At 43.8% G+C, this 16,834-nt stretch overlaps 1 protein-coding gene and 1 non-coding gene across 2 annotated transcripts in view; both read right to left on the bottom strand.

The window, feature by feature from the left end:
• Positions 1-13,459: 13,459 nt before the first annotated feature.
• The window catches only part of Slc25a43 (solute carrier family 25 member 43), a 35,309-nt gene continuing 31,934 nt past the window's right edge, over positions 13,460-16,834 (bottom strand). Inside the window, exons 4-5 of the mRNA XM_051141665.1 lie at positions 15,221-15,355; positions 13,460-13,973 (exon numbers count right to left, since the gene is read on the bottom strand). Coding sequence (XP_050997622.1) covers positions 13,773-13,973; positions 15,221-15,355 — 336 coding nt within the window. The 3' untranslated portion in view covers positions 13,460-13,772. The remainder of the gene's footprint in view (positions 13,974-15,220; positions 15,356-16,834) is intronic.
• Positions 14,493-14,624, bottom strand: LOC127186021 (small nucleolar RNA SNORA36 family). Its single transcript, XR_007830277.1, has one exon. It is a non-coding gene; the product is annotated as a small nucleolar RNA SNORA36 family (small nucleolar RNA).

Genomic DNA, 16,834 nt, shown 5'->3' with positions numbered 1-16,834 from the left:
TGGGTTTAAGGTAGACTTCAGCGAAAATGTGATATCCTGGTCAGATGCCAAAAGAAAAAGAAGATTCACGAGGGGAAAGGAGTCCAAAGAGAAAATTTGGATTTTCAAAATTTTACAATTTTGAAAAGTTCTGATGAGAAAATAAAAAGGGAAAGATACCTAGTAAATTACAGTGTCCAGATTATTTTCTGATGAGCACATAAAAAAAAAAAACATGTAAAGGTGACAGAAGGACACCTAGTCTTCCCAGTACAAAGACCAACTTCTGGGAGTTGAATCACAAAAGGCAAAGTTCAGAGTAGGCCCAGGCTTATAAAATGGGAAGGACCATAATAAAGGGTTCTAACGTCCTATTTCCAACAAGACATTGAAGGGTGTAGAGGTAGGATTTAATGGTATCGTGTGCAGGAGAGGACTGGGTTGACTAATAGCTCAGCAGTTACAAGCACTTAAGAGCACTTGCTGTTCTTTCAGGGGCCCCAGCTTTGCTCCCTAACACCGACAATACTGGCTTACAAACAACTCTAGTCCCAGGGGATCCCACCCCCCTCTTCTGGCCTCTTCAGGCACTAGGCTCACATGTGGTAATATACATACGTGAAGGCAAAACACACATACACACATACAGAGTTGAGAGAGAGAGAGAGAGAGAGAGAGAGAGAGAGAGAGAGAGAGAGAGAGAGAGAGAGAGAGAGAGAGAGAGAGATATTAATTGGGAATTGCCAGTGTCAAAAAGTAAAAAGTTCTGGTAAGTCTTGCTTGAGTTGAACTGACATGGTAGAGAATTTAAGTTCAGGGAAACTTTCACTTCCATTTTGTCTTTGCTGGTCAACTTGTAGCTTTAGTTCAGTTCTGAGTGCCACATTTAAGAGGACATTAGGAAACTATGACAGTCTGAGTGAGGTAGCACATATCTTTAATCTAGAGGCAGAGGTAGATGGGTCTCTGTGAGTTTGAGGTCCACCTGATCTACGTAGTGAGTTCCAGGACAGCCAGGGCTACATAGGGACGACTCTGGAGAGAGAGACAGACAGACAGAGAGACAGGCAGAGACAGAGACAGACAGACAAAGAGACAGAAAGAAACACTAAAATATATTCAAATAAGGCCACCAGGAAAGTGAAAGTGGAGTGATATTATGTTATACAAGAATTGGCTAGGTAAACGAGAGACATTTAATTGGGAAAGTGCTTTGGCAAAGTAGGGGCAATATAGTTTTCCTCATTATAAAAGGGCAACTACCAAGATGATAGGAGCTTCCTGAAGGCAGACCTCAGCCCAACAGGAAATTATTTTCTTGGGTGGGGGCCAAATTTGAGCTGATTACAATAATCTATATGTATAAACTGTCATAATGAAACCCATTATTTTATGTGGCTGGGGGATGTAGTTCAATTGGAAGGGTACTACTGGTTTAGCATGCACAAAACCCTGGGCTCAGCCTCCAGCACTACAAGAACTGGATATGATGATGGATGCCTGTAATCCCAGTGTTTAAGATGTGGAGGCAGAAGGATCAGGTACTCAGTGGTACCCAGGCTACATAGTAAGTTTGAGGCAAGCAAAGAAAAGACAAAAAGTAAAAGAAGAAACAAATTCATATTATGCACTAATTAATTAAATTAATTAATTAATTAAAATGAGCTACAAAAATAAATTGCTCTCTAAAATATGAATGGTGTCAAGGTACGATGCGTTGTATGATGGGGTGAAGTTCTTATTACCAGGAATGCTAACCATTCAGAAAGAATAGCCACATACTTGGCTGGGGAGTCTGGAGAAGAGGTCAAACAGAGCCTGGTACATAGCAAACATTCAGTGCATGTCTGACTTCTCGATATTCAAAAACATTCAGGTTGACTGACTGAGAACATTGATGATTGACTGATTGATTGATTACTGAGGATGAAACCTAAGCCTTCCTTGAGCATGCTAGGCAAGCACAGCATCACAGAGCTGTGGCCTCAGCCCTCCAAATTGTGATTTTAGCAAACAGTCCATTTTAACTTTGCTTATTAAACAAGGTGGTAATCTATTTAAGCCAGTTGGTAATAATGTATGAGACCACACAAGTAGGATTTGAATTTCTAGTAAGCAGCCAGAAAAAGCACCGTGCATTTTCAAACCTGGCTCACATTTCCAGTTGGAGCTATTGCTACAGTTAAGTCTGCAGTGTAATTATTGAGGAAGAATCTCCTTTTGCCTAGCTAGTTGGTACATTGCTTTCTAGAATATGCTTGCATCTGCCTAGTTTGTTTGTTTATTATTAGTTTGAAACAGGATTCCACATAGCCTAGGCTAGCCTTGAACTTGCTATATAGTCGTGGTTGGCTTTGAACTCCTGAACCTCCTGTCCCTACGGCTCCTGGGCTCCAGGCCTGTGCCACTATGCCTTGCTTCTAGTATAGTTTTCCTTATATCACATATGTTACTCCAAAAAACTATTGAGCGACTCCCTTTTGCTGACTGTATCAAACCTAAGCTCAAATTAACCTGTGAGGTCCTTACTTTCTTCGTCTCCTTCTACCCAAGTGCTTGGAAGGATTTGATTTCTGAAAGGTTGAGAAAGCACTCGGTGGACCTCAGCCATGGATGGCTGCTCCAGATAAAGTAAATCAACGAAAACAAGTTTTACTGCAGTGTTGTTAGCCAACAACGGAACTGTACATTCTTTTCTCAGTCAAGGGCTCAAAGCCTCCGGCGTTCTGCCATTACACTTGCAAGGCAAGCACTGAGCTACACTTTTCCAACCTTTGTTTGTCATTGACACTGAGGCTTACTAGGTAGCTCAGGCTTGCCTCTCGCTCCTGCCTCTCCTGCCTCAGCTTCCCAAGTACTGAGACTGCAGGCTTGTGCCGTGACACCCATTAAAAATGTACATATTCCTCTGAGTGCCACCAGGCCTCCTCATCCAGGGGACGTGGCCAAATATGGGGCACCAGAGTCTGTGTGAAAGTCAGTCCCTACTCTCCACTCAACTGTGGAGAATGTCCTGTCCATTGTCTAGATCTGGATACGGGTTCGATGCTCACTGCACGGATTGTCCTTGGCTGGTGCCATAGTTTGAGCAGGACCCCTGGGCCCAGATCCGCCCATCATAATGTTCTTCTTGTAGGTTTCCAGGACCCTCTGGATCCTTCTGTTTCCCCACTCTCCCATGCTTCTCTCACCTAGGCAGGCTACCAAGAAGAGACTTGATACCCTATGAGCATATACAGGGGGAGGAGGTCCCCCTCAGTCACAGTCATAGGGGAGGGGAGTAAGGGGGAAATGGGAGGGAGGCAGGAATGGGAGGATACAAGGGATGGGATAACCATTGAGATGTAATATGAATAAATTAATAAAATATATTAAATTTTTTTAAATGCACATATTTGAAGGGCATAGTTTGACAATATTTTTACATATGTGTACACTAGTGAAACTGTGACAGTTAACACGGTGAGCAGATCAATTACCAGAATTTTGACATGTCCCTTGGTAACCCCTCTATCCAAACAGCTTTCAGTATACAGTCACTTTAGATTAGTTTACAGCCCCTAGAATTTTGAATAAATGGAACCATGAAGTATATATGCTTTCCTTTGCCCTGACTTCTTTTGGCATATTTGTAGAAGGAACTTTTATTTGCCTATTTCAATTGTCTTGGAGGCTTACTGCCTCCTTCTGCTGGCCTAGGCCTGGTGCTAGAAACTTCTAGCCTCCATACAATCTAACCTGGGCCTAGAAAGTTTTCAGTCTCTGAGACTTACTGCTTAGAATGCTCACCTTTTCTAGCTCTTGCTGAGCTCTGGACTGGCTGGCTGAACTTAAGCTTTTTCTTTTTTTGCTCAAACTCCTCTCCCAGCTGACTTATTCAATCTGGCTTCTTCCTCAGCCCCTGAATTGCTCTGCTTGGCCTTAAACTAACTCCAGCAATCTGCCTTAATCTTCTGGCTCATTCTCATTCTGCCTTCACCCTCTCTCTGTAAAACTCTCCCAGTAAAACTGCCGCCCCGCCCACCCTCTGCATCGCCCCTTAAGTGGTTTCCCTTTCCTCTCTCTTCTCCTGAGAGTCGGGTGTATCCTATTCTGTCAAATGCTGTTCATCACCTTTTCTGCCACTCAATTAGACATCACTTTCAAACATGGGTGCTTCCCTCTACAAAGTAACTTTACCTTCATTGTTTGAGATTAAAGGCGTGGATCACCATGCCTGGATCTAACTTTTTCTTTGCCTGAAACTTGCTCTGTCCCAGGCCTTGAACTCAGACCTGCTCACCTCTGACTCCTGGGTTAAAGGCATGTCTGTATTCCATCTGCATCACACTTTGGATGAGATCTCTTGCCACAGCAGCCATGTTCTGAATTAAAATTCCTTTTACACGTATTATCAGTGATGAATATTTGGGTTATTTCTGTTCTTTGCTTCTTTGATGTTGTCTTTGTTTCTTAGAGTTACTGCACCATTCATTGTATAGCCCTAACTGCAGGCCACAAGCATCCCACGTTCTCCATATCTTCTGCTTCTGCCTCCTCAGTTTCATTTCCAGTTGCTTTCCTCACTCTCGGACTTTCATCCTATCCACCACCCTCCTCTGGCTTTTCGAGACAGGGTCTCTCTGTGTAGCCTTGGCTGTCTTGGAACTCACTCTGCAGACCAGGCTGGCCTCGAACTCACAGAGATCCACCTGCCTCTGCCTCCCGAGTGCTGGGATTACAAGTATGCAACATCACTGCCCAGCCTAGTCCTATCCTCGCTTTTAGTGGTCTTGTTTGATCCCTCTGCTTTTAGATTTTAATTAAATTATCTTATGTATTTGAATATTTTACCTGCATGTGTGTCTTTGCCCTATATGCATGCCTGGTGCCTGCAGAGGCGTGAGAAGGCATCAGATCCCTGGAACCTGAGTTACTGATAGTTGTGAGTCAACGTGTGGGTGCTGGGAATTAGACCTGGGTCCCCTCAAAGAACAGCTAGTGCTTTTAACCACTGAGCCACATCTCCCCCCCACCCCCCCCCCCCGCTGCCCCATTTCTCTGTTTTAAATGCCATTTGTTGATGACAGCCATGTTTCTGTCTTTCACCATCACTCTTCTGTGAATTTTCAATCTGCCTCCATTATTCTGTTAGTTTCCTGTTGCTGCTGTAATGACTTACCACAAGCAAAGTGGGTTAAACAAGAAAGACTTACTGTGCTACAATTCGAAAAATCACAACTCTGATGCAGATCTCTTTAGGCCAAAATCAAAGCATTCATTTCTGGAGGCTCCAGAGGAAAACCCGTTTTGTAGCTCATACACGTTATTGATTAACCATAGCTCCTTTTGGTTACAGGGCTGAAATTCTTGTTTCCCTACTGGCTGTCAGCTGAGAGTCATGCGTAAGTTCTTGAAAACATCGCCATTCTTTGGTTCAGAGTTGGTCTCTTCTGTCCTTGCATTTCTAGCTTACTCCCCAGGTTCTGAGTCCATGTTCCTAGTTTGTGAGGACGCCTGTGAATAGATTGGGTACACCCAGACAAACCAGAATAATCTACCCATCTCTCTATATAAGTTATAACTACATAACTGTAATCACGTGTTCAAGATCTCTTCTGTTGCAGGGAATGGTACTACATACCTGTAATCATGCTACTTGAGAAGCTGAGGCGGGAGAGCTGCTATGGGATATATTAGCAAGACTCTGTTTCAGAAAAAAAAAAAAAAAACAACCCAAATTTGTTTTGTTGTGTAGGGGAATACATTAAAAGATCCTGGGGATTAGGATATGGGTACTTTGGGGGGGTCATTATTCCATCTACTACTACAAATTGGGCAATTGTAGGGGCAGTTTAGGCTCTAGCCACCTATCTATTTCTTCACTTGGATTTATTCTGGGCATTTTGACTTTAACATAATACCAATAGAACTTTTAATTCCTTTGAGAGCAAAACTCTGGCCCTCCTTTATTGTTCCCATAGCAACAAATAGCAACATGGTCTGATTTGTTAAATTAAAAGCCAAAGCATTAGCTCCCAACCTCAATGCCCCCTTTATCTTCCTGCACTCAGTTCAGCAAATCTTCCTAAGTTTAACTGCAAAATATGTCTTTTTTTTTTTTTTTTTTGGTTTTTCGAGACAGGGTTTCTCTGTGTAACCTTGGCCATCCTGGACTCACTTTGTAGACCAGGCTGGCCTCGAACTCACAGCGATCCGCCTGCCTCTGCCTCCCGAGTGCTGGGATTAAAGGCGTGTGCCACCACGCCCGGCTTGCAAAATATGTCTTAATGTTATTTGTCTTTTTATAAATATTATTATTTTATTTTTTATGTATTGGATGTTTTGCCTGTGTGTATGATATATAGTCATATGTATGACATGCATGCAGTGCTCAGGGAGTCCAGAAGAGGTCATTGGATTCCCCCATACCCCACACCCTATATACCATACCCTATACCCCATACCCTATATACCATACCCTATACCCCACACCCCATACCCCCCCATCCCTGGCCTAGAATTACAGACAGTTTTGAAACACCATGTGGGTGCTGGTAATCAAACCTGGATCCTCTGGAAGAGCAGCTAGTGCTCTTAGCCACTGAGAAATCTTTCCATCACCTGTTTTTATTTTTTAAGTCTGTCTCTGTGTGTATGTATGTGTGTGTGGGGGGTGGTTCATGAGTATGTACATGTGAGTGCAGATGCTCTTGGAAACTGGAAGTGTCAGATCCCTCTGAGCCATCCACTGTGGGTCCTAGGAATTCTACTCCAACCCGTTGGAAGGACAGTATCTTATTTAGGCATTCTGCTGGTGTGATAAAACACCACGACAAAGAAAGCAAATTGGGGAGGAAAGGGTGTATTTGGCTTACACTTCCACATTGCTGTTCATCATTGAAAGAAGTCAGGATGGAAATTCAAACAGGGCAAACACCTGGAGGGAGGAGCTGATGCAGAGACTCCATGGAGGGGTGCTGCTTACTACCTTGCTTCCCATGGCTTTGTTCAACCTGCTTTCTTATAGACCCCAGGACCATGAGCCCGGGGACGGCCCCGCCCACCATGGCCTGGACCCTCCCCCATTGATCACTAATTGAGAAAATGCCTTACAGCTGGATCTCATAGAGGCATTTCCTCAACTGAGGCTCCTTCCTCTCTGATGACTCTAGCTTGTGTCAAGTTGACACGCAAAACCAGCCAGTACAGGCAGTATGTGAGTCTAATCATTGAGCCGTCTCTCCAGCCCTTGAACTCGTTTTTGGTTTTATCATGATTGTAGACCAAGCTCTTACTTCTTGCTTATAATTCTGGAGTCAGCTCTTACTCAGCCTCTTCATTTCTATCCATGCACCCTTCTACTCTACCTTCTACATAACCACCAGAATGGCATTTTAAAATGGAAAACCAGATTGTATTGTTTCTGTTTAAAAACCTTCAGTCTTTTTCATTATTCTTAGAATAAAATTGAAGATCTTGCTGTGCTATGTGACCATATAAGATTTGACCCTTAGTGAGAGAAATATAGGAGATGGGGAAATTGAAGGATCCATAGGGTCCTAGAAGCCTACAAGAAGGACACTATGATGGGCAGATCTGGGCCCAGGGGTCCTGCTCAAACTATGGCACCAGCCAAGGACAATACGTACAGTAAACTTTAAACCCCTACCCAGATCTAGCCAATGGACAGGACATTCTCCACAGTTGAGTGGAGAGTGGGGTCTGACTTTCACACGAACTCTGGTGCCCCATATTTGACCACGTCCCCTGGATGGGGAGGCCTAGTGGCACTCAGAGAAAGGATAGAAGGCTACCAAAAAGAGATTTGATACCCTATGAGCCTATACAGGGGGAGGAGGTCCCCCTCAGTCACAGTCATAGGGGAGGGGAATGGGGTGAAAGCGGAAGGGAGGGAGGAATGGGAGGGTGCACAGGATGGGATAGCAATTGAGATGTAATATGAATGATTTTATTTTTTAATTAAAAAAAAAACAGTAAAAAAAAAAAAAAAAAGATTTAACCCTTAGAGCTGAGGATGCAGTTCTGCAGTAAGGGCCTGCCTGATGAGTATGAGGCACTGGATGTTATCTCCAGTACTACAAACAGAGGCTAATGATCTACCTGCAGTCAGCCTCATTTCATGCCACTCCTTCACACACTGGCTGCATTCCCTTCCTTTCTGTTCACTCCCTGTTGTCGGACCACCAGACATTTGCACTTGTGTTTCCCACTGCTGGAGATAAATATTCTTCTTGTTTCTTTCCGAGGTTGGATCATCCTCATCTTTTAGGTCTTATTGCTAGTGTCACCTCTCAGAATGGCCTTCTCGCAAGATTTTACCTTTCTCCCACATAATGTTTTACTTCACTCTGTTTATTCTCCTCCTAACACTACAACATAAAACTTCCTTATTTTTGTTTTTTAATATTTTATTAATTTATTCATATTACATCACAATTGTTATCCTATTCCTTGTATCTTCCCATTCCTCCCTCCCTCCCATTTTCCCCTTACTCTCTGCCCCTATGACTGTGACTGAGGGGGACTTTATATGCTCATAGGGTATCAAATCTCTTCTTGGTTTATTTTTGAATACTTGTTTATTGACCTCTAGGCTCACTAGAATGTGACCTCGAGGAGGACAGTGGTCACATTTGCCTTTCATATCGCTGTATCCAGAGTACCTGGTTGTGGAATAAATGCACAGTGCCAGTCTTCTCGCCCTGTCTGGAGCACCGTTGGCTTGCGTTCATCTCTGAGATACTGTGTATGTCCTTGTATTAGTTACTTTTATGTTGCTGTGATAAACATCATCGCCAAAAGCAGCTTATAGAAGATACTTTATTTTGGCTTATGGTTCTGGAGGGAGGGCCCACAATGGGAAAGAAGACTTGGCAGCAGGTGGCAGGTGGCCAGATCAGGAAGCTGAGAGATAAGGTCTTCAACCAGGTACAGAAAGCAGTAATGAACCAGACATAGTGGTGTGGCATATGCCTGCAATTCCAGCACTCAGGGAGGGGAGGCAAGCGGACCTCTGTGAGTTTGAGGTCAGCCTGGTCTACAAAGCAAGCCCAGGACAGCCAAGGCTGCACAGAGAAACCTTGTCTCAAAAACAACAACACAAAACAGAAAGAAAGAAAGAGAAAGAAAGCAGCGTGGAAGTAGGATGAGGTTATCCACTATCAAACTCTGCCCCCAGTGATGCACAGCCTCCAGCAAGGCTACTCCTAACAGTTCTGTAGCATCCCAATCAGCACCATCAGTGGCAACCAAGTATTCAAGTGTATGCATCTAATAGGGGACATTTCTCATTCAAACTATTATAGTCCTTCCTTCAACACTCAGTTTGGAGCCAGGCATGGAGGGCCATACTTTTAATTTTGACATTTTGGAATCTAAGGGGAGGAGAATCATGAGTTCAGAGCCAGCCTGAGCTATACAATGAGGCCCTACCTTAAAATACCCAAACCTAACAAGCCATTTGGTCTGACACCTGAAATCCTCGCAGTCTGCAGGCTGTGGCAGAAGACTGCCATGAGTGTAAGGCCACTCTGGAACATGCAGTTTCAACTCTGCCTGAACAGACTGCAGAGTGAAACCCTGGCTAAAAAAGAAAATAAAACAGCAATCAAATGAAAGTCCACAAAAAATAACACTGCTCAAAGCTAGGCACAGAACACATCTGTAATTTTAGCATCTGGGAAACATAGGCAGGAGGATTTCGAGCTCTAGGCCAGTCTGGGATACATAGTGAATGGCATTCTAGGAAACCCTGTTAACAAAACCTCAAACTCCTAAACTTTAATTCAAGACTCATCACTTCAGAACCCCTACTCATTACTACCTCCTATGTCCTGTGCTGAGCCTTTAAAGTCATTTATTCTGCACTCAGACTGAGCCCCATGGCAGTCTTGTCAGTAGGAGATACTACTATGCCATGCTTTGCTTGTGTTTGATTTTGTTTTTTGAGACAGAGTTTCTATGTATGTAAACCAGGCTGGCCTCAAACTTACATAATCTGCCTGCCTCTGCCTCCTGAGTGCTGGCATTAAAGGTCTGAGCTGTCACGCCTGGTTCTTGTGTTTGTTTTGCAATCCTAGTCATTCATGGATGCAGGTATGTTTTATTCCTTAGGCTCCTCCTGGGGGAATAGCACAGTCTTCTTCTTCTTCTTCTTCTTCTTCTTCTTCTTCTTCTTCTTCTTCTTCTTCTTCTTCTTCTTCTTCTTCTTCTTCTTCCTCCTCCTCCTCCTCCTCCTCCTCCTCCTCCTCCTCTTCCTCTTTTAAAACAAACTTTAAAGAATTTATTTAATGTATATGAGTATGAGTGCTCTGCCTGTATGTACACTCGGATGCCCAAAGAGGGCACCAGATCACATTATAGCCAGTTGTGAGCCACCATGTGGTTACTGGAAATTAAACTCAGGGCCTCTGGAAGAGCAGACAGTGCCCTTAACCCCTGAGCCATGTCTCCAGCCCCCACTACTTTATAGTTCTTAGTCCTACGTGCTGCATGCTGGTGGCCAGCAGTTAGGAAGGCAGAGCATCCTGTCATACCTCTAAGGAAACAAAAATAGTGCTCGGTTCATTTTAGGAACAGAACTAGAATTTTAAGGAGCCATTCTGAAACTACAGGAAAATGAGGCATATTCTTGGGTTTATTGAGAAAACGAATCACAACTCAGGCTGTAGAGATGGCTCAATTAGTAAGAGCACATAGTGATCCAGAAGAGGACCTGAGTCTGGTTCCCAGCAACCATGTCAATCAGCTTATGTCCACCTAAAACTTCTGTTTCGAAGGGATCTGATGCCTCTGGCCTCCATAGGTGCCTGCACTCACATACACGTGCCCTTATTCCCACACACAAATAATGAAAAATAACTCTAAAACCAACCCTGCAGCTCAGAAAACAGCTTTCTGTTTTATATTTGTAGAAGAATCCACAAAAGAAATACTAAAATGTGTATAATCTGAGGGTAGATTTTAACTTTTGTCAAAAAATACGTTTATAGTATTCAGCGCTTCCTGAAATTTTGATTTGTTACTTCAAAGGAAATATCAATTGACAAACAGAGTATTGACTGGATACAGTATTTCCTCCCCCTTCCCCTGCCAAAGACACTAACAGACTGGGCTATAGAAGTGTGTCAACTTCATTCCCTATCAAAATAATCTGTCACGGGAATTGGAAAAATGAGTTATTTTGTATATTTAAGCCAGACAAAGGTCTAAGAATTTAACCATAGTCTTATAACTCTGATTACAATAAATGACACTTTTTCTCCTTTTAAAAAATTACAGAAAAATAGATTTAATTATTTTATGTATGTGTCTGTTTTCTGCATGTATGTATGTGCACCATGTGTGTGCCTGGTGCCTGTGGAATTCGGGAGAAGGTGTCGGATCGCCTGGGACTAGAGCTACAGGTGGTTGTGAGCCACCATGCAGGTGCTGGGAACTGAACCCCGTAACTCCAAAGCAGCAAGTGCTCTTAACTGCTGAGTCGACCCTCTAGCTCCATTATTTTTCCTTTAGAAAATAAGTTTAATATGAAAAAACACTTTCAACATTCTGAAAACCTTCATGTATATGATAGAAGGAAGGAAAAGAAAATATACATGATTTCATATCAGAAACACATTTAATTATTTAGTTATTGTTTTCTGAGATAAGATTTCACTGTGTACAAGAGGAACTTGAACTTACTTATGTAGCTAAGGCTGGCCTTGAACTCCTGATCCTCCTGTCTTAGCCTCCCAAGGGCTGTGATGGCATATGGGCACCACCACATCTCATTAGATATTAATGCATAGATTGGTTCTACTTGAAAAGTACAGTTATCTGCACACTAGCCCAAGGGGCATGTCCCATGAAAGTCTTCACTTACCAGGAAACTGGGACAGAGGGGAGGACATCCTATTGGGACTCTAGATGAGAGAAGCATGGGAGAATGGGGAAATAGAAGGATCCTGAGGGTCCTAGAAACCTACAAGAAGAACATTATGATAGGCAGATTTGGGCCCAAGGGATTCTTTCTGCTCAAACTACTGCACCAGCCAAGGACAATTCGTGCAGTGAGCATCGAACCCCTACCCAGATCTAGCCAATGGTCAGAACATTCTCCACAGTTGACTGGAGAATGGGATGTGACTTTCTCACGTACTCTGGTGCCTCACATTTGACCATGTCCCCTGGAGGGGGAGACCTGGTGGCACTCAGAGGAAGGACAGCAGGTTACCAAGAAGAGACTTGAAAGCCTATGAGCATATACAGGGGGAAGAGGTCCCCTTCAGTCACAGTCATAGGGGAGGGGAGTAAGGGGAAATTGGGAGGGAGGGAGGAATGGGAGGATACAAGGGATGGGATAACCATTGAGATGTAATATGAATAAATTAATAAAATAAAATTTTTAAAAAATTACAGTTATATAAATTTTACACGGAATCCCTGTGTGATTACATTAAGATAAAACCAAAACCCCACAGCCAGTGATTAACGTAAAGGATTTTTATTTCTCTCCTGGGAAACCACCAAGAAGGGGCTTATTTTCCCACACCACAATTGTTCCAGGCTTGAGAGCAGAGTGAGTGTGGCCTTGATCTAGCCGCCTCTTCCTGTCTGCTTTACTATCACAGAGCTCATCTGTGCCTCAAGCTACTTCGTAGGTGGAGGGAGAAATCACAGGGGAAACTGCCTTCTTTAAATAGAAGTGTCTAAGCTTGGGATGCTTGGTTGTCAATGAGGAATGCCGGTTCCAGGGGTCTGGTGTGGCAGAACACACTTGTAATCCCAGCCATCCGGGAGTCTAGGCAGGACCATTACAACTCGGAGGGCAGTCTGGATTTTTTTGTTTGTTTTTATGGTTTTCCGAGACAGGGTTTCTCTGTGTAGTCCTGGCTGTACTGGACTCGCTTTGTAGACCAGGCTGGTCTTGAATTTACAGACATCTGCTGGCTTCTGCCTCCCGAGTGCTGGGAGTACAGGCATGGGCCACCATTCCCAACTCTGGCAGCCTAGACTTTGTAGCAAGATCATTTGAAAAAAAAAAAAACAACAACAACAAAGTTTTCATGTTTTTTTTTTTTTTTTATAAGGCCTAAACTACATGATGGTTTGTGCCCTCAGAAGCCAGCAAAGGTATGAATTTAAGAAGTCTGCGTGGGGCAGCTACAGGTCAAAGTGAGTGAAACTTGGCCTATTCCACATGGCCTCCTGTGGCTGGGCGCATTGACAGCCTTGGTTCTGCTGCTTCTGCTACAAGATGCTTTGAAGTGCTGTGGCTCCTTCCCAGGCTGTTTCTCCTCAGAGGGTAACCTGTGCATTTGATTCCCTCTAGGTTTTCCTTCCTTTTGTTTTTATTTTTGTTTTTGTTCTCTCTCTCTCTCTCTCTCTCTCTCTCTCTCTCTCTCTCTCTCTCTCTCTCTCTCTCTCTCTCTCTCTCTCTCTCTCTCTCTTCTGAGACAAGGTTTCTCTGTGCAGCCCTGCCTGTCTTGGACTCACTTTGTAACTAGGCTGGCCTTGAACTCACAGTGATCCACCTGCCTCAGCCACCCTGAGTGCTGGGATTACAGGCGTGCGCCACCACTGGGCCTCTAGGTTTTCTTATAGTCTGGTAGAATGGCATTGTGGCAGAGAATCGTCAGAAAAGCGTTTCAAGGCACAGGTATTCACAGGGAAAGTTTGGGGTTCTGAGGTGATGTGTGGCCTTGTGGTCTCATTTCCAAGAGCCTCAGGTAGGAGTTCCTTCCCGTTCTTCCGAAGGGCGCAGTGAAGAGGCAGCCTTCATCTGGGACTGCCGCACGTCTTCTGCTTTACAGAGTTGGTTTTTTAGATTTCAGTTTTCTGGGTTTGAAGAACTTCTTGAATTCCTGTAACTCCTGGGGCTTCAAACTTTGGTCCACCCCTGGTGTCAATTTATAGGTCAGTGGGGACAAGATGTAACCATTTTGATAAAGAAAAATTCTCTTACAGAACTCAAACATGGTAAACATAACTCCAAAATATGGAACTACCTGTTAAAACAGAAAATGGAAATTGTGTTAAATTCTTTATTATTCTTATCATCATCATCATCATTACTACTACTACTATCTTGGTTTTTTTTGACACAGGGTTTCTCTGTGTAGCCTTGGCTGTTCTGGACACACTTTGTAGAGCAGGCTGGCCTCAGACTCATTGCAATCCACCCGCCTCTGCCTCTTGAGCTCTGGGATTATAGGCGTGTGCCCTTATGCTCATCTTTTTAATTTTTTTTTTTTACTTGTTGCTGTTGTTGCTTTGTAAATTCTTTTTTTTAAATACTTATTTTTATTTATGCATCTGTGTACTGTGTAAGTGTGGGCACCCATGGAGGCCAAAAGGGTAGTGACCCCCTAGGAGATCGAGTTTGTGTGGCTGCAAGCCTCTCAACATGGGTACTGGGAACTGCCTTCAGGTTGTCTGGAAGAGCAGCAAACACTCCTAATCATTGAGCTATCTCTCCAGGCTACTTCTTAAACAGCTTTTAAATGAGAAATGAAATTGTTTTTAATCGCTGTGGCCTAAAAGGTACACGAACAGAGTAACTCGCTCTAGTCAATCATTTCCATTAGCCTCTTTCAACGTCCCAAACTTTAATTAACAGAACAGGGAAGCCGCCCTGAACTGAACTCAACACTTTGGAGCAATATTCTTAAGAAAAGATGGTTCTGCAATGGAGTTGCACCAGGGTAAGATAATAGCTGTGGGCAGTACTACATGGTAATTCCTTTTGGAATCAAAGACTATGGAAGAAGGGAAACCAATATGATGTGGAAGAGGATGAAGGATGTCAGAGCCACCGAAGAGTGTTCCTGGGGCAAGCACTGGGTCAACGTTAATATTCATATAGCTGACCTGCCATTGCCCATTACTGTATGCTGGATATTTACTTGTGAGCTAGGACAAGGCTAGTCCAGAGTTTTTGTTCTTGATTCTGGCTATAGAAGTCTATGGGAGTATGATGCATTCATGTATCACATTTGTACTTCCGCAGACAATTTTCGATGGGCGCTGTATTCTCCTTAGTGGTCCATGTGTCCCAGTGTTGGAACCCTCTAGGTGAAGCTAAATGCCCAGCTCTTCTAGGATGTGGTGTTAGTCCACCATAGAATTTATCAGGGTTGATAGGCAGTGACCATCAGTGCTAGATGAGGCGGTATCATGCAAATTGCACTGGGGTGACAAGGAAGGGAAAGAACTGGAAGAGACAGAGAAGCAGGAGACTGGCCACTCTTCTCACCTTTAGTAAGTTAGCTGTCAGTCCTCTCCAGAGCCCCAGCACCCCTTGGGTCTTCACTATCTGGCGGAAGCAGTCAGCTGCTCCTGAGAAGTGGACATCCACTCCTCCACAGTGGGGAAGAGAAGGACTTTGAGCCTGGCAGGAAATAGAAGGTATGGGGAAGTGATGTAAGCACTGGGAAGTAAATGCCCTATACAAAGTAAGCAGGGTCTCAGGTCCAGACTCTGGGTTTGAGAGCAGGGTGCATGTGGCATCCTTCTGACTGCCTCCTCCTGTCTACTTTACTATCATGACAAAAGTGCTCAGCGGTGGCTCAAGCTGCTTCATAGCTCTTGTCTTGTTGTCATCTATGGGCCTTCTGGCCACCCCTCTACATTTACTGGAGACTGACACCTGCTGGCTCAGTTTAGCCCAGCCTCCCCATCATCTCAGGCAACTTTAAAAAGAAAAAGGGAGCCGGGCATGGTGGCACAGGCCTTTAATCCCAGGACTCGGGAGGCAGAGGCAGGCGGATCGCTGTGAGTTTGAGGCCAACCTGGTCTACAAAGTGAGTCCAGGATGGCCAAGGCTACACAGAGAAACCCTGTCTCGAAAAAACAAAACAAAACAAAACAAAAAAAAACACCAAAAAAAAAAAAAAAAAAAAAAAAAAAAAAAAAAAAAAAAAAAAAAAAAAAAGAAAGAAAAAGGGAAAAAAGAGAAAGAAAAAAAAGAAGCTATTAAGTCAGGGAGGGGAGATATGCTATCCGCACAGGCCCTGCTTGGTGGCTTCCGAGGAGAGGGATCAGTTAAGGTGTCAGGAAGGCATGGGAAAAGAATCAAGTCTAGTGCTCCAAAGATGACTTGGTGGCTAAGAGCACTGGCTGATCTTCCGGGGGATGCAGGGTCTATATCCACCACTCACATAAGTGAATCTGATGCCCTCCCATGTACATGGACCAAGGGAAGTTGGAGGGAGTGAGGGGTGGATGTGACCAAGATTCTTGTATATGTGTATATATTTTCCAAATAGAAGAATGCAAAATAGGACCGCCTATGCCAATCTCAGTGTGGCCTGGGTCCTCAGAGTTCCTCACCTTTATGGTTTGGCCACCCATCCTTCAGCCACTCTATGGACTTCATAACACCCCAGAACTACCTGGTGAAGCTCTGTTATCATCAAAAGACTCAATGCCTGGAGTCGCTTTCTTGTCTCTTTAATCTCAATACTTGTGAGAGGCTGGGGCAGCCTCCTAGGTGTATATACCCCTCAACATACACATAATTTAAAGTAACACACACACACACACACACACACACACACACATGCCTAAAGACATAGCTCAGTGGTTAAGAGTACTTGCTGCTCTTGCAGAGGGCTAAGTTCAATTCCCAGCACCTACATTGGATAGCTGATAGCTCACAACTGCCCATAATTCCAGCTCCAGGGAAATCCAGTACCCTCTTGTGATCTCTGTAGGCACTCACACTCATGTGTACAGATCTACACACGGACATACACACATGCATAGAATTAAATATAAATCTTTAAAAAAAGAAATAATAAGCTATCACTGAAAACAACAGCATGGATGAACTCCAGAGGCACCACACTGAACTATTCTCAGAAGATAA

Source organism: Acomys russatus, chromosome X (assembly GCF_903995435.1).
Source record: "Acomys russatus chromosome X, mAcoRus1.1, whole genome shotgun sequence".
NCBI classification, from domain to species: Eukaryota; Metazoa; Chordata; class Mammalia; order Rodentia; family Muridae; genus Acomys; species Acomys russatus.
The sequence above is the reverse complement of the archived record's forward strand: the minus strand, read 5'-3'. Positions and strand labels throughout refer to the sequence as shown.